Source organism: Magallana gigas, chromosome 6 (genome assembly GCF_963853765.1).
Source record: "Magallana gigas chromosome 6, xbMagGiga1.1, whole genome shotgun sequence".
Lineage (NCBI taxonomy): Eukaryota > Metazoa > Mollusca > Bivalvia > Ostreida > Ostreidae > Magallana > Magallana gigas.
The window spans coordinates 48,942,312-48,967,764 of record NC_088858.1 but is presented as its reverse complement, the minus strand read 5'-3'; the positions used below and the strand labels follow the sequence as shown (position 1 = coordinate 48,967,764).

General features: G+C 33.8%; 1 protein-coding gene across 8 annotated transcripts in view; it reads right to left on the bottom strand.

Annotated features, from left to right (window-relative positions):
* The window catches only part of LOC105318195 (tubulin polyglutamylase TTLL5), a 35,350-nt gene extending 10,378 nt beyond the window's left edge, over positions 1-24,972 (bottom strand). For 7 of the 8 annotated variants that reach the window (XM_066086543.1, XM_066086545.1, XM_066086546.1 and 4 more), the window contains exons 1-27: positions 24,887-24,972; positions 23,149-23,341; positions 22,326-22,346; positions 20,892-21,004; positions 19,203-19,285; positions 18,649-18,819; positions 17,807-17,873; positions 16,650-16,732; positions 16,135-16,204; positions 15,401-15,485; positions 14,522-14,623; positions 13,030-13,121; positions 12,432-12,539; positions 11,947-12,028; positions 10,028-10,089; positions 9,823-9,911; positions 9,266-9,295; positions 8,580-8,648; positions 7,724-7,759; positions 5,858-6,039; positions 4,347-4,409; positions 3,181-3,243; positions 2,563-2,586; positions 2,423-2,449; positions 821-866; positions 554-656; positions 172-398 (exon numbers count right to left, since the gene is read on the bottom strand). In XM_066086543.1, the coding sequence (XP_065942615.1) occupies positions 172-398; positions 554-656; positions 821-866; positions 2,423-2,449; positions 2,563-2,586; positions 3,181-3,243; positions 4,347-4,409; positions 5,858-6,039; positions 7,724-7,759; positions 8,580-8,648; positions 9,266-9,295; positions 9,823-9,911; positions 10,028-10,089; positions 11,947-12,028; positions 12,432-12,539; positions 13,030-13,121; positions 14,522-14,623; positions 15,401-15,485; positions 16,135-16,204; positions 16,650-16,732; positions 17,807-17,873; positions 18,649-18,819; positions 19,203-19,285; positions 20,892-21,004; positions 22,326-22,346; positions 23,149-23,261 (2,211 nt within the window). In that variant the 5' untranslated portion in view covers positions 23,262-23,341; positions 24,887-24,972. The remainder of the gene's footprint in view (positions 1-171; positions 399-553; positions 657-820; positions 867-2,422; positions 2,450-2,562; positions 2,587-3,180; positions 3,244-4,346; positions 4,410-5,857; positions 6,040-7,723; positions 7,760-8,579; positions 8,649-9,265; positions 9,296-9,822; positions 9,912-10,027; positions 10,090-11,946; positions 12,029-12,431; positions 12,540-13,029; positions 13,122-14,521; positions 14,624-15,400; positions 15,486-16,134; positions 16,205-16,649; positions 16,733-17,806; positions 17,874-18,648; positions 18,820-19,202; positions 19,286-20,891; positions 21,005-22,325; positions 22,347-23,148; positions 23,342-24,886) is intronic. The other variant, XM_066086550.1, reaches the window with a different exon arrangement.
* Positions 24,973-25,453: the final 481 nt, after the last annotated feature.

Here is a 25,453-nt window from a genome sequence, read left to right as displayed (position 1 = left end):
GCAGTGGGGTACAGGAAGCCGTGTAAGCTTACAGAGTCACTTTGTGCTGAGGACTATGTAAGTGTTAGAGGGAGCAGTGTAGGCTTACAGAGTCACTTTGTGCTGAGCCTGAGGACTATGTAAGTGTTAGAGGGAGCAGTACAGTGGGTACAGGAAGCAGTGTAAGCTTACAGAGTCACTTTGTGCTGAGGACTTTTCCTGGGGGACCTCATCCCCATCTGTCACAACATCCACCTCTACCTCCACCTTGTGCTCCTTCACCTCCTCCACTGGGGAAGAGCTCCTCGAGTCTTTCTGTGCCTCTTCTTTCTCCTCATCATTCTCTTCATCAGACTCCTCAGCCTTGTCTTCATCCTCCTCCTGGTCCTCAACCACACCCTGAGCAAGCTTAGGTCTTGCTGTGAATGTATGAAAGATATCAAATAAATTTATGTCATTTGAAAAGTGTTGGTCATACAATTAGATAAATTTGGTGGCTTTTCAAAAAAATTAACTGTTATAAATTATCTAACAGGATATTTGTGCAGATCCTGCTATTGTTAGTTCTAAGTACCTTTTGGCTTGCGTTTATTTTTTCGCTTCCCTTTACGAGCCGTTCCAAGTTTCCTCTCATACTGTTTGGTCCTGCTAATTGCCTGGGCATAACATTCAGCAAACTGAAATTTTAACATGAAACAATGATAAGACAAAGCTGATCTTTTACCATATAGACAATATATCAGGTATATCATTTTGGGCCTTAGTCTTATCTATAATTCATTTTGTATAAAAAGTAAATTTTAAAACAAAATAATTTCAAAAAATTATTGAGCATGCATACCTCAGGATCTGACTTCATTGATCCTCCCATTGAAGCATATGCACTTCTGCAAAGAAAAATATTGATTGACATTTAGCTGATGAGTTTATAATGCATTTTACAGTTATAGACAATTAATCTGAAAATCTCTGAAAACAGTTTAACTGCATGGTTTTACAGCTTTTTTCTGTGGGTGGAATTTTTTGGTTTTCTTTCAAAAAGTTCTTAACGTCAACTTTATTTTTGGCGATTTCTGAATGGGTGAATACAAAGAATGTACACCATAAATTTCTTTTGCCCTTGAAAAGATACTGTGCAAAATTTATCCAGAAAAATAGCACCCAGCAGAAAAATATCAGTAAACCAGTATGGCTACTTCAGATAGGAGGGAGAAGGCTATGCTCATAAAACTGTAGGAAACTATATAGAGAGTTAAATTACAAATAATTATACTAGCACCGCAAATCCAGAGGAACTACAAAGTCTAGCAATGTACAATAGTCACTGCAAGTCAGTTGTTTATTTTCTAGCTGTGCTATGGATACACATTTGCCAACTTTATATGTTCATTACATTTCATTTCAGCATATTTCACTTATGAATTCATTACATGCATTAAGTATCTACCATAGCACATAATAACAGAATGCTACCACAGGACACAAAATTCAATATCAATATATATCTTTATACCCACAATATTATACATTTTTTATACAAGATAGGCATGTTTGCCAAAAATCATTAATCTACCAAAATTTCTTGCCTGTAATTTATATATAATGTACATAAAACTTCATTTTCATAAGTTCCTTGAAAAATTAATGAAACATTAATTTAAAAATATACAAACAACTTCTTTCTTTCTTTCTGATTAAAAAGACTAACTTTTGGGAATTTCCCCATGTACCAATCTTTCAATATTTTTCATGTTAACAATGTGCAAATTAAAATTATCTAAATTAACAGGAAATAATTATATTACCCAATGAATCCAGCCCATTTCACTTGATGATGATCAACTCGCTATCATTAGTAAACCACCCACATTGTTTAGTCATTACACAACAACAATCCATAAAACATGGATAAAACTAAAATCTAAATCAACAGAAGCAATGACTCTTAGCATTTTCATTATAAACACCATAGATCAGGTAAGCCTCCTCAATGGCAATCAATAGTGAGAGCTTAAATAAGGAACTGTACAGTAACATATAGGGCTAAAGATATACAGACAAAACAGCCTAATGCTGACAAAGTGATAATGATGATATATACTACAGACACGTTGTTAACACATACTGTCTGACGCCTTAGAGTGTCTACATCCTGCTTGTAAATACGGTACACAATTTTAAAGCATGTCACACATTGCAGCATGCAGCATAATGAAGCCTCTTAGTCTATGTCACAGGTTGTACTGACTCAAACTATCCACACCAGCTCAATCTTGCCTCAGATATCCTCAGCATAAGATCTGAACAACACTGAGGACACCTTTGAGCAGGTATGGTATACGTAAAACATAAAATATCAACATGTACAAAATCGATGACTTAAATTCATGCAAAATATTACAAATATTACAAAATAATACTGTGCAGGTTGACAATGCCTTACGCTGTATGTTTGGAATGTTTGGAATTCCTGCATATATACAATAGACAGTATAAATAGTTAACAGAACTAGAGCAGTCTACGTCAGAGCTACTGATGTTTTAGCACACTACTCGATATAACAACACTGGTGAGGTACTCACTTGGTCTTATAGGAGGGGCAGACTCTGAAAACATCATGGAGTGAAGTCATATACAAGCAGCTAATGATACATGCTTACTGCTATTGGAACATCTCTGTTATATGTAATACATTATGGAATGTGCTGCCATTTTTGTCTTTAACCATTTCTTATGCTAACTTTTTATAATACACCATTTCTTACCCCACACATTAATTTTCTGAATAATAACAATGTATATGTCTGTTAATAGCCAGTTGTTACATTATTTTTTTTTCCTATATCATTTCTAACACCCCATCTTTACCATGACTGAAAAATCACATTGTAATTATATATTCCCTCTATAAATATCAAACATCAGATGATCCTATATTTAATTGGAAATATATTCTATGAATTTTATTAATTTGGGAGAACTTCAAAAAATTGCAATACATGGTAATATGACTCATCATTTTTTTTATTTATGCAATAGAAATCACAAGATACAAGTAGTCATTTCTAGCTCCAAATGGAAACTTTATAACCATGAAACCCACCAGACCATAACCAAGCCTTATACACATCCAATTAGCAAACTGTTTACCAACATTACAGCCTAGGCAGCCATTACAGCTTGACCTTTCACCTACTTACTTTGCCCTTTGACCTGCTGAGGTGGATGCTACACTTTTTGCTTGCTGGGATCCCCCTTTGTGTCTGAAACATAGGAATAAGTTTAGAATTTATTGATTTGTATATAAATGTTTAAGTATCAAATCTAATTTACAATAAAGCATTCCTTATAAAGACTTAGAATAGGATACTTCAAGAAAAACCCGAGACAAATACCGATACATTAATTAGCACCTAAATGTTGCAATTAGAATCAACTCCCACTGACATAAAAATAATTCCATACAGTCACGTACATGTGTGGTGTTTGCAACTCTTAAAAGGATGGAGTTAACAGTTTATATTTACATTCACTTCCCCCCCCCCTCTATTAAATTGCATTGGTTGATTTGAGTGATATTTACGCATAACACAGAAGACCCAATCACCAAATCTGGTGCGTATGAATACATTCAGTATTCCTTCAGTATTTCTCGAAGAACATGAACCGACTCTTATCGCGACTTCAAACCTGGTCACGACCTGATATTATACTTACGCTGATTAATATTTCATTGATGAAAATATATTTTGACGGTTAAATGAATTCAATTGATTAATTTCTTAGTATTCTAAAAAAAAATTCGTTAAATTACAGAAAGAAAAATAAAATTGTGTTATTAGAATTTAAAACGCTGTGCAATATTTTTGTCAGCATAATTCGGCTATTCCAATGGCTCTTCCGTTAATTTCGCTTTACTCGTTGAATAAGACAGAGCTTTTTAAAAATAAATCATATTTGCGGGAAGGTAATAAATGTTTAAAAACGTAAATATAAGCACTGAATCGTTATTTTTTGAAAGATGTGGTCTCATAACTGCAATGGTGTGTGCAAACAAATTATCATAACGCGCTAGCGCGTGTTATTCAATTTGTATGTACACAACGTTGCAGTTATGAGACCACATCTTTCAAAAAATAATGATTCAATGCTTAAGTAATCAATAATAATAATGAATTCATTATCTTATAGTTTCCTTATTTGTCTTTTTTCAAAGTAAATGAAAAGTTGCAAATTTTTCTAAAAACTGATAATGAGTTTGAAGGGGGAGGGGGGGGGGGGGGGGGGGGTGTTGTGTTTTGTATTTGGGGGGGGGGGGGGGGGGGGTTTGTGTTGTGTATAAATTGAACAATTTTTACTAGTATACCTGTCAGGATAAAGTCGACTATGAATCATCAAGTTGTGACTTGTTGAGAATTGTAGAAATGACCTAAAAGATAAAAAAAAATCTATAAGTTTCTATTATTTTTTGGCTATTAGTTCCCATAGAAACTAATACATGTGTACATCACTACAAATAATTTAAACTAATCATGAATACACTGAATCAAGAGTGCACTCTGTCTAAACAGCAATGAATGAAATTGTCATTTAAGTTAATTTCCAAGGAATACATGAGAGTAAACAATAAAACAAGAGACCCATGGGCCACATCGCTCACCTGAGAACAATAGACATGATAAATTAGCTTAATGGAGTCATAATTATACAAAATATCTAACTGTAATATAGTACATGTAGATCCTGTATAAATAAAAACTCCATTTCCCCCTTGGATATTCTTATGTTTATAATCAAGTCCCTTTTCTAACAGGATAATTTTATAGTCATTTCACATGTTGAGCATTGCAGTTCTCAAAAAGATCCTAAACAATTGTTTATATATGGGATATAAACCTACATGAAACTCTGAACCCCTTGTGCTGCCCAAGAATTGTCCAGCAGCTAAATTCAAAACAATTTTAAAGAATTTGCAAAATGTCCAAATGCTTGCATATAAGTAAAACCATATTCTATAACTTTTCAGTTTTTGTGAATAATTAAAATGTTTTCCTTTGTAAAAGTGGCCCCATCTTACTCCTCAAGATTTTGAATTTTTCAAATTTGAATCTACATTATTTACAGTTGCTTTCACTCAAGTTACAGCTTTCCTAAGCAAATGGCTTTTTAGAAGATTTTTCTCTAAGTAAAATTTGACTACCATCCCCCAACCCCATTGTGGCTTGCAGAATCATAATTCTAAAAATAATTTAAAAAAAATTAAATCTACCCTACCTGAGGATGCTTCCAAACAAGTTCAGCTTTCCTGGCTGATTGGTTTCAGAAAAGAAGATTTTTTAAGATTCACTTTATATATTTCTATGTAAATATTTAACCCCTCCCCCAATGTGGCCCCATCCTACTCCCCTGGGGTTATGATTTTCACAACTTTGAATCTACACTACCTGAGGATGCTTTCACACAAGTTTCAGCTATCCTGGCTGATAAGATTCTGAGAAGAAGATTTTTAAAGATTTACTTTATATATTCCTATGTAAAAAAAATTTAAAATTTCTCAAAAATATTCAATAATTCCTTACTATCTCCTTTTAAAAAAGGGCAGGGTCCTTAATTTTCACAACTTGGAATCCCCTTTGATTAAGGGTGCTTTGTGCCAAGTTTAACTGAAATTGGCCCACTAGTTCTGGAGAAGATGTTGAAAAAGTGAAATGTTTACAGACAGACATGCGGACAACGACAGACAAAATGTGATCAGAAAAGCTCACTTGAGATTTCAGCTCAGGTGAGCTAACAATGAAAGATTCTGGTTGTGTTAACATAAACAACATTGCAGACAGATTAATTAGGTAAGGCTAAGTAAACAAAGAAAACACCCACGAGTAGAGGTCCCAGGAGTCTGGGGTGGGGAAGATCCTGACCCAGCCACCCTTCCTCTGGTCCTCCTCCTTTAGTCTCCTCAGGATTTTGATCTCCTCACTGTTGAGGCCTGCCATGCCCCTGGGCTGAGGATTCCCTGGTCGACTCCCCGAGGAGCTGCCCGCTGACTGGGGCCTCTGTTTCTACATGGAGAAAATTAAAATTTGAATTTAAGCATTCTTTAACAATTGAACCTCGATAACTTGAACACTGATATCTTGAATACAATGGATATGTCAAAGTGATTTGTAAGTCCCACCACTTATTTTTTAAGTATTTAACCCCGCTTTTTTGAATACTCGGATACCTCAAAGTTTTTAAACAGTCCAGTTTGAGATAATGAAGTTTGATTGTATATACAGTAAAACAATGTTATAGCGAACACGCTTATAATGAATTGATGCTTACAGAGAAGTGATTTGCATTCCCCATGACTATATAATATATTGTAAACATGACGGATATAACGAATTTCGCTTATAACAAAGTACAATCACCCTTCCCTTTCAATTCGTTAGCATGTTTTACTGTATTTAAAAAGTTTGTTTCCTATTCAAAGTACATAATGCATTAACTATATATAAAAGAATGAAACACAAGCACTGTGCAGTCAAAAGTAAAATATTCAAGGCAATCACCTTCTAATCAAACTTCAACCTGATTTTTGTCACTATGTGAGATATAAAACTTTAATTTACATTAGAAATGTTTCAGTCTACTGATAATCATATAAGAAAAGTAATACATGTAACATTATTTATTTAATAAAGAGTTTATAATATAAAGTAAATTTATGATAGAGGGAAGTTTTGTGTTTCTTCAAGCCACAACAGATGCAAAAAAAATAAAATCAAAGCTTCATGTTGCACAAATATTCCATTCGGCACAGACCCCAAACATCATCATTTTTCTCACTGCCATTATCAAAATCAGGATAACTAATTTGATGTCATTTTCATAATTAATAATAAAAAAGAGTTCACTTTCAGGAGTAAAAAATGCTTGGAAAAGGGAAATGTTTTTATTTAAATAAAAAAACAAATGCCTAAGTTAACAGTCAGTTGTGTGTATTCACCCTCCCCAATTATTAACTAAATTTTAAAATAACTGTATTTTCCCCAGGCTTTTAATTAAATAAATGCTTTTATTCTTACATTTTTGGTCTATTGTTACTGTGGTTTCATTAATATTCAAGGGTATCAATTTTCGTGGATATAGTAAAAATCAGAGTTTCAAGGATACGTAAATTCGTGGCCAATGAACCTATCAATACAAAATGTAAATAGAAATTGCACTTGAATGAACATTTAATTTTATGGAGCAACTAAACAACGAAATCCACGAAAATTGGTATTCAATGAATATTGATGAAACCACAGTATCATGTATTGTCATTTCAATCCCTATAGTTGAGCTGAACTTAATATACAATAATTTATAAGGACACATCCTAAAATTTCCTATTACATGTAGTCTGCACACATCAATTTACACAAGCACCAAAATCATTTCTTAATAAAGTAAAGGCAAAGGACTATGCACTTAACTTGGCAAATGTATTGGTTTGCCAACAATTATTTCAGTAACAAATACATGTAATGAAGAAAGTTCAATATTTTTTTATTTTGAAAAAAAAAAAAATCTAATGTCAGCAGATAATAATAAACTACCAAAACACAGAAAATAATTAAATTAACTCTATCTAAACACAAGGTTGTCCTGATTAAATATCACTTTAAAATACCAAACAAAGCCAAACACCTTCCCAAACCTGTTTTTGAGCTGGGTTAGTAAGATGATATGAGGTTATTATGGCATGGAACTTACCAAAGATGATGCAGAGGAGGGTCTATATCGAGCCGACTGGAAATATATAGTGCGGTGAAAATGAAAGTGAAAGTAATAAGGTGCAATCTCTGTCAATCTTACTAAAATCTTAATGTACAGTCTGTCAGTAAATACAACGTACTATGATTCTATAGATTATAATTCTCATGGGTTTCTAAGGGCACAGAAGGTGTAGGATGATCATATATTTACAAAATATGGTGGTTAGTCAATAATGAGTCCTATATTGATCCAATCATATGCCATTATTACAAAATTTCAAAGATACCAATCCCAGTCAATCCCATAAAGGCCCATTACATGCAACAGAAATCTGTCTATATATACTTAAATTTTTATGCTTACCCCCTTGCCATTCAATTATTTGCATCTGTGCTCTCGGAAAACATTGAGAATTTAGTCATGCAATATATACGTAAATATATATTATCAGATGAAAAAACTACATGTCACTATGTCATTTGTAATTTCATGATTATTTCATACAATAAGTATAAAACTTTATAGTTGCACAAATGTTAAATAACACAAATACCTAAAACCTAATGAGAATTTCTACTAATCAAGAAAGACAAATGCAAAGAGTCATAATTAAAGCCTTCAGCCGAGTCAGTGGGCAAGCTAGGATAGATCTACATGCAGACAAGCCATTACCAAGAGAATTGAGGCTCCACAACCCATACAAGACAGGAAGTGGACAGTAAAGTTATACAACACCATCACTAAGTCCCAGATCTAGGACTGAGTCACTGCGCTATGTGTTAACTATCTACCACCGAAAGCAGGGAGACAGACCCAAGGACCAGCATAGTTAATATATTAATTGCCAGAATACCATGTCAAGGATTGAGACGTCGTCGGAATTCAGGCGTTTGTCTGCCTCAATTTTCCATCTACGTCTGTCCTATGGGCATTATAAGAAATACACAATTTAACACTAGTTAATCTCAGATTTTTATTTTTTTTGGGGGGGGGGGTAGGGAGAAAGGATGGGAGAGAGAAAAGTTTCTCAAGTTAAACGAAAAATACTGTCAATAAAATGTTATCCTTCACGAAAATGTACTAACAACTCATCATTAAAGCTATATACTTTTACATTAGAATTTTTAATTCATTTTGAATAAAAAAATCACTTAATGCAGTATCATATTTCATTTCAGTGCATTCCTTGTTTCTATAAATACCAAATATACCCCATGTGCGAAATTTTCATCATTAAAAACTTCCAGAATTACTCTTAGTTTGCACATTTAACAAGTCCTCTGGGTAGACAATTATAAAGGATTTTTGGGAGGAAATCTTTGATCTTAAAGGATCAACAGGCACGAGCTGTATTGGTTTTCTGTTAAAATATGAAGTTAATTCATATATAAATAATGCTACAAACTGTTAAGAGTGACCTACGATTATACCCATCTAAAAATCAGAGAGAAAGAGAAAATAATGGGAAAATAGGAAAAAATTATAGATACCAAAGTCTCTGTTATACACCAATTTTCTCGAGTACAAATAATATCTCACCGAAATCTTTTCAAGTACCGTCCGCTCTTTCTAATTAATACAATTAAGTCATAATTTAAATAAAATGTTAAAATGTATAATTCATAATCATTTTAATTAAGTTCAACTGTAATTTGCCCATAATAAGCACATTAATTAGTATCTATTCCTGATTCATTAGTACAAGTTTACTGTATAATATGTCTCTTATTAGTGTATATATGCTTTTGTATAATTATGCCAACATGCTCAAAACCCTACAATAGTATTACAGATTAATTTCCTGTACAGAATTATCAAAATATTATTTTTTTGCTCTCTGCTCTATTTATTCATTTGATTTAACAAATAGTAAACAAAAAGGCACAGAAAAGTAAGAATAAATCGAGATCACAAGAAAGTTTATACAGATAATGAGATTTAATTTCTATGCGATACTAAGGTTGACTAATCCCAGACACCAATGTTAATTAAGTAATGAGACAGCGATGACAGATTGTGTGTAGGTGCCCAACAGGCTGGTTGAGAATGGTGAATTGTGGGTGTGTTCGACTGTAAGGACTGGCTCCGCTCCTTACCTTGGCTCGCGCCGCTATTTTGGCAGTGACTTCCTGATTACGGCGGCTTTGCTGTAGTGTTCTCATCATTGGATCATGACACACAACTCCTGCAAATCCAAAGTGTGTAGCCGTTCAATTTTGTGTCAATTCAATATGCTTTTTATGGACATTTTCTGAACTTTAATTTTATTTTAACCTATACAGTAATTACAACAAAACTTACCTGAAAGACTGAACAAATCACACATCATGTTGGTTTTGATCTTCATATCCAAAGGGGAATCACTGTAAATAAAAACATCTTGCAGGTGTCATAACAGTATTTCACTGAAGGTTCACGTCAAAACATGGCTGAGCCAAAATAATTCCCGAATTTTCCTTTGAATTCGGGGCGGTTCCGCTCGAGACAGGAGCTGATTTTTTTTATGAGATGAAAAACAATGTGTAAGAGGTCTAACTATCCCAGTTTTGTAATAATGCGAGGTCATTTGAATTTTTGATGCGCGTTGTTTCTGGAGGGGGGTGAAAAGTCCCGGGCTTGATTTTCAAGCACATGTGTAACTTCGATGTAAACAAAGTCGCACGCCTTGCTGGATGCACGTGTGTATTTTGCTAGAAACTTGTAAATGAAGCGTTGTTTAAAAAGATGTCAAGAGGATTTTTTCCAGAAGTTCGTTTTGAATTTTTAATCTGTATGTAAAGTTGTGCAATTTTGGTAAGAATATATAGTAGAATTTAATACTGTAGTGCAACCTGCAGGAAAACGGGTTTGCTATGTTAAAAATTGTTTAACCTGTGTTTTAGGTGTTAAATCAGTGTGTTTAGACGAAAAATGACAAACAATGGGGTTTTGTAGCCAGCAGCACGCTTATTTTGCTTTTAATGATGCATACAAAATTAGCCCAGATTTCCTCTGAAATGTTCTACTGCCTCAAAACAATGAGCCATTTATAGTAGATCGGACCGTCTAAACTGTCCGGAAAATTTTTAGCAGATCAAATACGATGTAGTATTCATCGTCGTAAACAACAAAATATTCTACGGGGTGTGAATATCAAATAAAATCGGTTGTTTAGGCCCTTGTGTTACAGTAAGAAATGCTCAATTTATGTCCAAAATTGAGAAATATTGATACGAAAGCGGAAAAAAGCTGAGATGTATCACTCATGTTAGTTAGATTAGAACAATACCATGCTATTTTGGACAAAGGCTCTCACCATTTTCATAAATTGTATGAAATAATGACGTTTTCTCTACCCCACCCCCCAGAGGCAGGGTCATTGAATTTTTGGCCGACATAATTTCTGGGGTCCACATGATATTAATTAATTTGCGTCATTTTATACATCTTCATACATCACTTGTCAATTTAAAACCAAAAAATCACTGAATATCAAAACACCGTGTAAATGCATACAGTATAACTTTGATCATATTTTCATAAATCAGTGGCCACCGTGTACACCGTGGTGTTAAAAAATCGCTCATAACTTTCTGAAATGAGTAGATATCTTCATAATTTTTTTTTAGTCACACAACACAATGAGTATTAATCAATTTATTAATGTTGATTTTGCGATAACAAAAAATGAGTTATATTGCAGGTGTCATAACAGTATTTCACTGAAGGTTCACGTCAAAACATGACTGAGCCAAAATAATTCCCGAATTTTCCTTTGAATTCGGGGCGGTTCCGCTCGAGACAGGAGCTGATTTTTTTTATGAGATGAAAAACAATGTGTAAGAGGTCTAACTATCCCAGTTTTGTAATAATGCGAGGTCATTTGAATTTTTGATGCGCGTTGTTTCTGGAGGGGGGTGAAAAGTCCCGGGCTTGATTTTCAAGCACATGTGTAACTTCGATGTAAACAAAGTCGCACGCCTTGCTGGATGCACGTGTGTATTTTGCTAGAAACTTGTAAATGAAGCGTTGTTTAAAAAGATGTCAAGAGGATTTTTTCCAGAAGTTCGTTTTGAATTTTTAATCTGTATGTAAAGTTGTGCAACTTTGGTAAGAATATATAGTAGAATTTAATACTGTAGTGCAACCTGCATTATCTCTAGTTAATAAATCTTGGAAAGTAAGAGTCCTCTCCCTTGTCACTCCATCATCAAATTGATAATCTCATTCTGGACACTCACCATGCAAGGGAGGGGGATAAATTGACCTCTAGCACCCAAGGTTTGAGGTTGTCATCGACTAGAATGTCAAAACCATACAACTCTGAAAAAAAAAAAAATAATATTTTTCCAAATGTTTCAATTTCAGATATATCACAAAATTAGGTTTGGGTAAAAAATGTTGACACTCATATATATAATGATAAGATTTAAACACAAAATCAATAATCCTTAAAAGTGTTTCAGGTTTTTTTCTTCAGATCAAATATTTCTCATCACATATAAGCATATACAACATGTAAGCAATTTTACCAATACTTGATCATGCAAGTTCTTAGAGTTAAAATAACAATGTTTCACACAATACTATATTTGCTATAATTTGCTTCTTTTGAAACTGATTTGAAAAAAATGCTTTGTATTTATAATCATAGTACCACCACATGTATTAACAAATGAATTCTTCATATAAATAAGGAAGGATTTCGACACGTAATGAAACCTACCAAAACAGTTTCCTCGAAACGGCATAAACATTTTGCAGGCAGTAGCTACAGGGACCTCAGCGGACACAATGGTCTTAATGACCACATCCTCAATCCTCATCATCAGAGCTGTAAAAGGCCAACATTCAGTTTATTCTTGGGTAGAAAGGTCATCTGATATAACAGATAAATGAGATATCCTCAGTCGGATTGAAAAGTCTTAATTTCAAAATTGTCAAAATTACTGTGTACTTTCAAATCATAAATATGTAGCAAATTATTTGGGTTTTTTTTTCAGTTTTCATTAAAACACAATTAGATATGGATGTGCAAATGGTTGATGTACCTTAAATTACGACAAGAATTGTTACAAATGATTCAGAGCAAACTGTAACTTTTTATATATTGAGGTCTAGATTATTTTTCTAAATTGATTTTTCTGTTAATAACCTATTAACTAACAGTTAATGACAATTTAAAAAGAAAAAAGTGTTTATACTTATAATTATATAAAATCATAGAGAGTGAGTGTAAGAATTCAAGGTTAAAAATTCCTCAATTAATATTATGATGGTCTGTGTAAAAATCCAGAGTAATTGTTGTCAGTTCAATGATTGACCTGCAGTGTCTTTGCCCCGTGATCTCAGGTAGCGAAGAAATGCACCAAGCGACCATTTATTTCCATAATCCTCCACGTCAGGATCATCATTCCTGCAAGAGAAAAAGTCCACAATGATTGGTTGCATCAACAATGGTCATGACTAGAAAAAAAAAATTCAAGGATAATGAACTGTGGAAATTTTTCAATATAAACAGGTGATAATAAAAAGACAAGCACGATTGTCACCAACTTTCTCACTTCCAACATGTGATGTGTGCATGCATGGTACATTCTTCACCCACTACTAGGGAGTTTTACATCACAGCAATTACATCACAACCCGTTCATTTTTTTTTCAATGGCATTATTGCAACTTCCTTGAAGTAAACTAGCTTAGTTCAGAGAAAAAATGCTACCAGAATCAAATATTTAGAATGATTGGAAGATAAGCAGGCAGATGCTGATTTGAATCCAAGGACCCGTATAATTTGGCAGGGTCGTGTCAACATCACACTAATGACATTTTTCTATTTGGCTGCACTGATCAGAAACGCTGTGCTTCTGTTACAAGAAAGGCAAGATGCCATTATTTAGAGACGAGCAGTCTTTATTGATCTGTGGTCTGGAACAAAGTGAGGCCTCTTCTCCTTTCTCCACATGGAGTCCCCGATGACATAACTTGGTTGTAATTCATTACAATCACAGAGAAAATGACAGCCTCTGCCCAACTCACACAAAAAGGGCTTTACTCTTTGACACAATATTGACAGGACCTGTTCCTTACTTGTATCTGGTACCTCACAACCTCCTTCAGGAATTCCTCACACGATAAGGGGTCTAAATCATCTCAAATAATAGAAACGAACAGCAGAATTTGAGTGCCTATATTAGGATCTATATAACAGCCAACTTGAATGATTTGTTCTCTGTTACATTCTATCAGACTCTACTGATAATGGCAGAGGTATACATGTATATATGCTGCCTTACAGGAAAGCTATACAAGGGGTTTATGGGTTTTTTCTGATTCATACTGTTAGGTTTTTTTTTTCTTTTTTGGGAGATTTTTTGGGTTTTTTTTTTTGGGGGGGGGGGGCTTTTTTCCCCTAAGTAAAAACTAGATTCTCGTTGAATGGCAAAATAAGTAGTGTACATAGGAGGCTTTATGGCACACAGTTATTTTTATGAGGTTAAGTTTCAGGGAGGATTGTAATTAAGGCACAACTGAAAGACAGCAGGTGTGAGTTTTACACAGGGATAATGACATAATTCTTTAATGAGAAAAAATGTATTCTGAAAGTCAATATAATCTTTCAATAGCCTTGCTAAACAGAAATTAAGTAAAGTAAATGAGTTTTCTTAACTATATAAGATGCATCAGCTATTGTAACAAAATACAAGAAACCTCAAGAGGTCCAACTACAAATTGCATACACCATGCAGTTCATTCTCCTTTCCTTTGTCAATACTTGATCACACAATTCTTTTGCATTCCCTGCTGGGGACTTACTTGACATAATCATCACTTTTCTTGTTGACGCTGTAATTTGTCAGGTGCATGCACTGGTTCCTGATGTGTCGGTTGCTCTTCTCATATTTCACTGTAGCAAACCTGTTTATCAAATCAAAGAGGGAGAATGTATCTGTTATTTCCAAGTCAGGCAGCAAATCATGGCACATAAAAGAAATCCTGGAACACAGTCAATCCCCCAGGCCCATTACAAAGAAATATATGACTATAAAAGTCAACTAATATAAAATCTATATGCCAGTACAAATGTACTTAATGTATCCATGTAATGTAGTATATTACAATGTACAATATTTTTTGTAACCTCTGTTTACAATGTTTTTTGATAACTTAACGATCTTCGATCTTCAGCCATGCCCGATAACTCTGTAAAATTATCCGAATTTTTTTATTCGTACCATAAATCAGCCTTTATATAGACAAATTTAATTAGTCCACTAGTGTTAATGTTACAATCAATGTTTAACAAAATGCTTGGCTTAGTGGATACTACATATGGGTACAATGAAAAGGGTTCGAGCCACTGTTACACCGGTACAACCATTTTTTCAATTTAAAAATTTGATCTCAACTTGTATATTTATTCCATTATATCCATTGTGGGCAAATTTGCAATAACTTTGTAAAATGCATGGATAATATCAATAAATTTGTTTTTATTTCATTTCATTTGTAAAGTTTGAAGGACAAATCACATTTTTATGATGAAAAAAATACTTTGAGGCTGAGGGTTGAAGAACCTTATGACTCTTTTCTAAAACAGAATGAAATAGTAACTCTATCATTGTTTCGCTTCTATATAGTTATGTCAATATAGAACTTTAATCTCTTTGTCTGATGTTTCTGCTATGTGCATACCTTGTGAGACCCTCCTCAAACAGGTAAATACACAGGGGGTCATAGGAGGTCACACAAACATATAGACGGATGTCAAACTTAAAACCTGAAATAGAAAAAAATAATCTAAGAAAGGTTTCATGCAGTGTAGATAGAACATATATCTTGAGATTTGAATGACTATGGTTCAATCTAAATATTTTCTGTTGAAATCAGTGCTTCAATCCCTAATGTCATGTTTTAGTGGTTTGGTTTTTATTTCAGTATTTAACACAGATATATAAAAAAAAAAATTCACAACTCCAATAAGTTACATTATCCTTTATCAATTTAAACTCTTGATAAGTTTAAATGTCATTGACTTTCTGAGTTTCAGCTTAAATAAGATCTACTACAGATGTGTTGTTATACAAAAAGCATCACTGCTTCAATCTCACTATTAATCATAAAATACTGTGCAGATTTATGATGTAAAGGTTATGTTTTATGAAGTGAAAGAATCTGGGACTAAGTTCAAACAAATATAATACATGTAAGAGACCTGCTACGGCAGGTATCCTTTCTTCATCCTTCCTATCCGTGCAGCTGTGGTCCCTGACTGTTTATGAAACAGCACTGCATCAACCCCCCCCCCCTCCCTTCAATATGGCGCAGGTTGTCAACTAGCTACATTGTAGCATATCAAGTTACCCAATCATTCAGACAGTACAACAGCCTGAAGAGAACATTAAATAACTTGCACTAGTTTAACTTACCATCAATTAGTAGAGGATTGGCTATATATTTACACACTATCAAGTTTTCATCTAATGGTACTTGATCGGGCTACAAGGAAATAATGTCAACAATTAAAAAACATATTCTGTTCTATAAAACTGCTAAGAAATAAAAATTGTGATCAAATTGTCTCTCTATTTTTAGCCATTTTATAGCATTTAAATTACTGTAGTACACTCTTTATCTTATGAGTACTTCACTCCATGATGTACTGTGGAATCACTTCTATTTGGTAAATAAATATTAAACAAATGCTTGTATATACAGTCATGGGATTGCAAATTCGTAGGCAAGGGTTACCCACCAAAGCAATGAACAATGATGATTCCACAGAAATCTTTTTGTGCATGTACCAAATCTCAAGAATCACCTTCATTTATCATAATGTCATTTAATTAAAAACTTTCCATGAGCTGCAAGGGTTGCTTCTTGTGATTTTATGTAGTTATCAATTCCTAACATTTTATTAGGAATCTAAGGTAGTACAACTTACATGGTTACAGAGGAACACCCCCCGGCCCCTGGACGAGGCCACAGGCTTAACAATCCACAGACCCTTCTCTCTCAGAAAGGCAGCTGTAAAAGACCATTATAACCATCATCAAGTGGAATCAAATTTATTTCCTTCTAAACCTATCTGGTATTTTCCTATAAGAGAACCATTATTTATTTCTTCATCACGATTTGTTCTAATCTATTTCCTTATATTCTAACTGTATCAATTTTTTGGTGATCCTTAATGTTGTTGGGTATCAGTTTATCAATAATTCTTACAGTAACCTGACCTACAAGCTTGCTCAATCAAAAAAACATAAATCCTGCTGTACTTTAAAATTACTTTACAAACAGGACATATGTACTTTTCCTTTTCATGTAATCATGTTGAGTATTTGTGATTAAAAATTCTCTTTGTTCCAATTCACATAATGAGTTGACAGTTCATTTTACATTTGAATTTGAATTATTGAATATGTTTGGAATGCGGAAGAATTGAAGGCTAATGCTGATGACAGAGGATGAGATATTCACTTTACATGAGTTAAAAGCATTAATAAGATAAATAAAGAGATTTCTCCTCTGATAAAGAAGCTGCTTCCAAAAGTCTCTGATAAAAAAAAAGGTTCATAAATAAATAATTTCTTAATCTGTTCACCTCAGTGACTGTTTAAAATCATTTCACTTCTTAAAAGTAAGAAAAAAATAGATAGATAAAAGAAGCGAAGGATCTCATTGGAGGCCGATCTACAAATTGCTGCAGACTGGAAAGATCTGTTGGGAATGTGACATAGATCTTTTCTAATCAGAAGATTCCAAGATCAATGTCTGACAAAACAACAAACTCTTAGCCTGATTCTTTTTGCTTCAGGAAGAAGTTTTAATCCCTCCTGACAAATTGATTTGTGCAAACCACTATTATTTTTTTTTTGGTTTTTTTTTGTTAATGCTATAATGTATTTATAGGGGTAACTTCTGGAAATTCATCAAGTATTGATAGCTTTGATCCTTTCTCATTCAGGATATACATGCACTGTATAACACGACCATCAAAGTATGACAATGAAAAACCACTACACCATTAAGATTCATGTAGATTTCAGACAGTTACAAAATATAAATCCTCTAAAGTGTAACCTGCTTAGATTATCTTACCACAAAAATCCTGGTATTCACTCGGTAAAATGTAGCTCTGAGGGATGAAGTCGAAATGTTTGACACCCTGCAGTTACATAATATAAAGCTATTACAGTAATATGAGAAGTACTAGTAGTTCATTTACTGTAAAATCCATTTTAAAATTAACACACATAGAGTTTATATTAAATGCATATATAAATGATCATTAAATGCATAATAAAATACAATTTTATCCATTAAATACTTCAAACATTCCTAGAAATAGGTTATGTATATTTGCTTGTCTCTCAGACAAGCCATAAACTAATTAATTATTGATTTACTTCATCAAAAAACGAGATTGGATGTCAAGAGAAAAACTATATTTGTCCCGAAGGAAGACATTTTTAAAACTATTTTTTACCCAATGTGTCTAAATACAATTCCCCCAGTTTCTGTTGTGGGTGTATGCATATATCAGATGGTTCCCCCATTACTAATTAAAGCTCACTATTGATTGGTTGTACTTATCGAGACCGACAACCCGGTAAGTACCAGTGTGCATGCAAATATGTCTGCCGCAGTCCAAGTCCTCTAATTTCAGCATTCAGTAATTAAAAAGAAAAGTGCAAATTCTTTGCCATCCAATCCTTCTCTCCAGTTCTTGACTTAAGGTTTTAAACCTCCGAGGTATGAACTTAAATCTTCTGATCGATCAAAATATCTTAAAGTTTACACTCAGCGTCAAAATTGATTTCATCAAGTATGCATGTGCAATTACAAAAACTCATTAAAGCAATGAAATATTTCAAAGTTTCCTGAATTTTCCCTGTATTTGCCTTTGTGAATGTCATAACATGTTAGAATGGATAACTAACTTTAATTTGTTGCATTCTTTGGATGTTTTTGAAGAGCCTGTCTTTCCTCGTGATTTCATAGGATCGAGGGAAATGATTGACTTTCTGGAACTCTGTCAAACTGCGTAATGTGAACGGTTTAAGATGGCCTCCAGTCCAGATGAGGTTAAAGTCAGAACTATTTGGATGAACCTGTAAATATACTTGTTGTATGTGCAAAATGGATTGACAAATAGTGCATGCACATGATTAAGAAGAAATAGCAACATCGCACCACTATACAAGAAAATATAATCACAATTCATAATGTAACAGCCTTACAGGTCTAAAAGTATCCTCTCTTTCTGAAAGCAGTAAGTGGTTAATAACTATACCCATGCATATTTTCATTTTGCCATTAAACTTTAAACATTTCCAATGGGTTTTACTATTGATTCTTAAGAAAAAGTTATATTTTGTGATTTTTTTTATTTCCGTTTATGATTACAAAAAAGTTTTTTCATAGAGTCCTTGAGTGTATAATGCACATCTCGATCAAAAAATTAAATCTTATCTTATAAAATATTAAGTCGAACCTCATGAAATCCATGGTAGTTGAAGATGTTTCTGACTATCTTGCATTCTGAACTTCCAAACTTGTATGTCATATGGTACCTCTCTGTAACGCAAACAATATCTTGAATAGAAAGTGAGAATCATTATTTCAAAATATGTCAAAGATGCTTTTTACACTATTCTTCAGAATTCCTCTCTGATTAAGTTACAAGACGGCGGCCTTGTATCTATCCAATTGAATGCATGAGAATGTATACATACATGTATATTAAGTACTGTAGATTCCTATTTATACGTGAGGAATTAATATCTGCGTAAAATCGTGAGAATTTTAAAATCTCGCTTTTGTTTTTTAAACATATGATGAAAATTTGGCGTTTTTGATTTTATGTTTTTGCAATTCGATGGAAAACGGCTGAATCGCGGAATTAAGTACTCGCCTAATATATGGAATCTACAGTATAACAGGAAAGACTGAACAAGCCTACTAATGAAAAAAAACATCTTTATATTTGTATCAATGATTAATTACAGAAGAGTGATAATATTCTCTCGTAAATACACTGGAAGTGTGCTGAAATTAACCCGTTACTTGACAAAGTAATGAGTTTTTAAAATACTCTTATTCTGCAAAATGGGAAGCTGCCACCATCAACTTCGCAAAAAATGGCCCGACATGCAATTTATATCAGTATCATGTGTCAATCAGGGGAGATGGAAAGATATAGCCTGAAAGCTTTTAGCAGAATGAGAGAGAAGCCAGTACATTTTACTCTGAGCACTTGTAAAATATTGTAACAAATAAATAACCAAGGAGGTCTTTGAACTGAATCTAACCCTGCCTTTTCAATAAACTGCCATATGATACTGGCTTTTTTTGCTGCTAAAAGCTGAAGAGATGCACAATAAATTAACAACTGTATACTCCCAGAAAATGTTATAGCATGCCAATCATCATTGAGCCAAATCTATGTTACCTACCAAGTTGCATTCTAGGTTTTTTTATCTGCTTAACATGCATTATTGACCTGGCGAGGCTGGGAGGAATATGTCAATATTTAGCAATTATTCTGAGAGTAATTAAGTGACATAAACAGCTTAGTTCATATTCTGTTCCTTTGCTCGGATTGATAGTTCATTAATATTATTTGTAGAAATGATAAATCTACACCAGGTGTTCTAGAGTGGACCGTCAGCCTTATCAGATTTCTCATTAACATATCCCAATCCCGAAAATCCGCTCAGAGTTTGACATCAATGTCAATGTTTGTGTTAGGGATATTGTAGCTGACTAAGTAAGCCTTGGGTCCACACTTCATTGTGTGTGGAGGCTTCAAGGTCCCCTTAGAACAATGAGTCAAGAGTCTCCCTAGTTTACACTGTATACCGGTACTTATCAGTGTGGGGAGATAGGTTCGAGAAGGTGTTGGTGTATTGATTTCCTCAGAACTGTGCAATCTCTTTACCCAGTGGTCAGAGACTTACCACTTCTCTGATAATACAGATCTACATTGAATATCAGGTGCCAAAACTTTTAATGAAAAATGAAACATGAACACTTATTCATAAGCCTGGCAATCATAAAAAGACAAATGGACAGCTCGATTCATGACAAAAAGCTGGCAGTGCATTAAACTGCCTAGCCTACAGAGTCTATGATTGTAAAACAAGCTGTATTGCTGTTAAACAATGAGTGACAATATACCTACCTCCCACTGTCTTTTTGGGGGCTTTTTTGGCCAAAATGGCCTCTGGACAAAAGAGAATCACCGGGGTTCTCCGAGCATAGCCTGTCCATTGTATGTTCAACTTCTCACTGTGTCTAAATTGAAAGGAGATATTTTATAAATTTTTATTGTATAAAAATAACCTAAAATTACAGTCTCATATCTCTTGATTTTGATAATAGTATCATTTTCATTTAATTTCTGCTTTGAATTTAATGTTTGAAACAAAAATCTTTCACCAAAATCTTTAAAAATGTGTTGTATATATAATGCAGAATTTCACTAGGTTATGTTCATGCATGATCAATAATGTGATACTTAAAATCAGTAATAAAAAACCTCAAAAATATTATTTCACAATTGATCATAGAAACCAACAAACTGTGTCAGCACAGTAACTGTAAAATCAAGGGCAGAGGTGCCTGGTAAAAAGGTATCGACACAAACGGTCAGAAATAAATCAACTAAGAACAGCACACGCAAAGTGGAGTGGAAACTATACAAATACCTAGATATCAGTGCTCTGCAATGAAAATAGAGTAATTAATTCAGCAGCTGATTCTATTTTCATGTTAATTCATAAAGATTGCAAGTCTTCAGTAAAGGTACTTCTATTTGCCATACAAGTGTACATTACTTTGAATCTTTTAATTATTGTGACTTGCTGGCTATAGTTTGCATGTGAATTACTTTGTAGATAGATACGGACATTAGAGCCACATGAGTGCAGAGCTGGCCATGGTATTACGGTGTAAAGCTGATGCTAATTTATGGAAATTTCAATACACTGAAAATGCAAATATTTGACAATTTATCTTGTTTTACACGTATCAAATTACAACTACACAAAGCAAAGATGTGATCAAATGAATGTTAATGTGTGATGTAAACTGTGATGGGATGCTTACACCTGTCTACGCATCACCGGCTTTACAATAGCTGAACATACCAGGCCAGGGAACATACACCACTAGATTCAACTCTACATGACCTCCCCATGTCACAGTGTATGTTGAGTTTTACGTATACCAGATAAAGACAACAAACAATTTAAACAACATATTTAACTGCAAGGTAGTTTTAAAATAGCTGACATAATAGTTTTTATTTGTAAACTATCATTCTGTACACATCATTAAAGAAAGCACTTTCTGTAATAACTGTACTGCAACATGTTAACCATTTTAACTATAAAAGCCAGTTGTGTGTGAAGTAGGTAGAACAACACTTAAGACACAGACAGGGTTTTTTCTCCATTCCTTTGTTTCCATGCCTGTCTAGATAGAAAGCAGCCTTACAGATCAATAGAAATCTACCAATGATTAAAGATTTCTACCGCTACAGGTCTACAGTATCTACACTCACTCAATAACAGAGACCTCACAGAGTACTAAATATGTCTGCACTAGCGATTACCTTCTAGACGCCTTGGGGGACCTGCATATTAAAACATCTTTATCTTTATTCTGGAGATGAAACATGAATCTTCTGTCATGTTTTCTTGTTAAAAGACCCCCCTATCATAGATGAGTTTTTTGGTCAAGTGATCATATCATTCAGTTGCCATGATTATACAGTGACAGAATGTTTGATATGAGATTACTGAACATTCCTAAAATCAATTTTCGAGCATAAAGCTGGTTCTAGAATTACACTTGAAGTGTCACACGTGCAGATAGTAATAAAATAACCGTTGTTTTCTTCAGACTTGTAAAAGAAATTTCCATATAATTCCTTTGTTTGGAATCAATTAATACATTGGCAAGAATGTTATTAACTTATGTATGCTTACAACTTATCAAATATTGTATGCAAATATATGTTGTAACATATTTACTTTCATTAAAAACACACACAGATGTATGCTTACATCTTATCATTTTATAATCTATCTCTAAAAAAAAAAAATGGGAAATTTAAATTTCAGCACAAATATGATATGATGTTCAGTTTTCTTAGTACAGACAAGGTTTTAAAAAATATGTCTCCAGTTTCAAGTACCTCTGCAGCTGTAACAAGGGTTTGGTGGGTTGGTCTCTTATTTCCCATTGCTACAGAGCATATCATACAATTCAATCATTCAGTTTCCATGGACACAGCATACATAATACTTGTTTTTGAGCACTGTGTATTATAGATCTACTCAAACCCACAGTTCTCTAAACTGATCATGATGTTGATACCGAGATACTGAGATACATTGAGATGATGAAATACCCAGTCTAAACTCTGTACTTACTCTTCCTCATCGTCGCTCTCATAATCGGAATCCCGGTCACTCCGGTCGTCTCCGTCACTTGGCTCTGAGGGCGTCATTGAACCACCATCAGAGTCAGCAGTCTTTGCAGCCATTTAATCACACCACTGCTGTTTTACATCAAATTGTTTAATCACTATTCCATGTTTATTGTGCTGTCATCCATATCAAATTGCTGCAAAATCATGAAAGGTAGTATGAAAATTAAAAAAACAAATAAACCAAACTGTGTGTACCAGTAATGTCACTTGACCATGGCAAATTTGTCAAAGAAAGAGTTAGAAACAGAATTGGAAGTAAAACAATAAAAATGAAACTTTTTGAACCATTGGGCATTGACATGTAAGTAATTGTATGCATTTGTCCTATAAGCACAATATGAAAACAAACAAAGTGTTAATTTTTTTTGTAAATTACAAGTAAGCAAAAAAATACTAGTTTAAAAGAACATAAGCTGTCACATTATATTGATAATAAATGTATTCAATAAAAATTGCTTTGACCAACTACATGTACATGTATTACATTTCTTTACGGTTAACAGTATCACATTAAATTACATTGATGTTGTTGACCAGCCCCTTGAATTTCAGTTGAAAGTGCTTCAATTTATATATTGGGTATAGAATCTGGGTTGTGTTATCTTACGGGATAGTATGAGGAAGGAAGTTGTTACTGTACGTAGTGTAACAGCTACAGTATATGCGTACTGTGGATATCGGCCAGTTCAGTTGTATAATCTTGAGTTTAATTCCCAGGCAAGCCACTTATTTTTTCTCCACTATTAAATTGACACATACATTTACTATCACTATGAAAAGGTTTCTCTTATGCTTAATATTGTATACATACATAGGATGTTTTATTGGTTATGGAAATGTATTATGTCCCAATGCAAGTGATGGACTCTGACATAATTTGTAACCATCCCTTTTATAACTTACCCCCTTTAGTTGAAATGAATTCTAAATCAGTACTTATTTAGGGCAATCAAAATTGTAGTCTGGCCCAAGTTATTGCTTGCAATGCAAAATCCATATTCTTCTATTTTTCGTTGTGTATTGAAACCTAAAGCGATAGAGGGGGCATTTCGGATCAAATATTACAACGCAAAGTCTTACATTTAATTCAAAAAATAAACAATACTATTGTATATAGATAAAATTCTGTATATGCTCTTATACAAGAAGACTAACTGCATGGCCTTCAAATTAAGGAAATTCGAACGGAATAAAGTTTCACTGCACAATATACCGTTTATCGCAGTGTATCGTTCAATACCATTAAATTATCATCAATCATGTCTGTTTCATTAAAAGAATATTCAATCAAATGAATGATATATTTGAATCAGCATGAAGAGCTGAGCACTTGCAGTTGTCATGACATCAATAAACTATCTGAACATAAGCATCGTTACTAACTCAACTTCCGGTGAAACAAACTAACGTGTTCTCTCTTAAAATCAGCAAATATTCGAAATTTTCAACTACCACGAACGATAATTACATGAAATAAACAAGTAATGCTCTAAATATATTAAGCCGAATAGGCTAATAGTTAAATAACAACAAATGTAAACAGAGTACAGCTGACCCAGTTTCGTGATGATTTGAACTGCTATTGATTGAAATTTCACTCTGATATAATATTTGGGAATTCTCACACCTAAGCCGTTCCATTATCTGAGCTTGTGATAAAAAAGTATCATTCTACTTGCCTAAATTAGCTGCTTATTCCTAAATCCATATGTGTTGCAGGTTGAGACAGGCCAAGCAGGCGCGACGTTTTCGAATGGAATTGTGGGAAGGTAAAGTAATATTCAACATGGATAGCACTTATTTTCCCGAAATAATGAGTTCGCATGGGGGGGGGAGGGGGGGAATCGTGGGGGCTACATTGGTGATTCTTCGTTTTATGTTATTGTGTTTTGGTATTCCAAACTTCTGTTTATATTACTTTGACTTATACATTGTCTTACAAACTGACAGAAGTGACAACTGAATGGATCGAGTGGGTGGTTCCCTTTCCATCCCCCGACCGGGGGGGGGGGGGGGGGGAAGGGGTGAAAATATTTGGTGTACGTTAAATTTGCTTTAAAAGGGATTTAATTTTTATGCTGAACTAACCCTTCACTATCTGTTTTCAGTGAAACATTTGTTATTTTTCTTCAGAAAAAAAGTTTTGTTATAACCTATTTAGAATACAGGTCCAGGAAAATTCATAGTGTTCGGAGGGGTTCTTATTTCATCGATAAAATTAATGAATGTATTTTCAATATGCATCT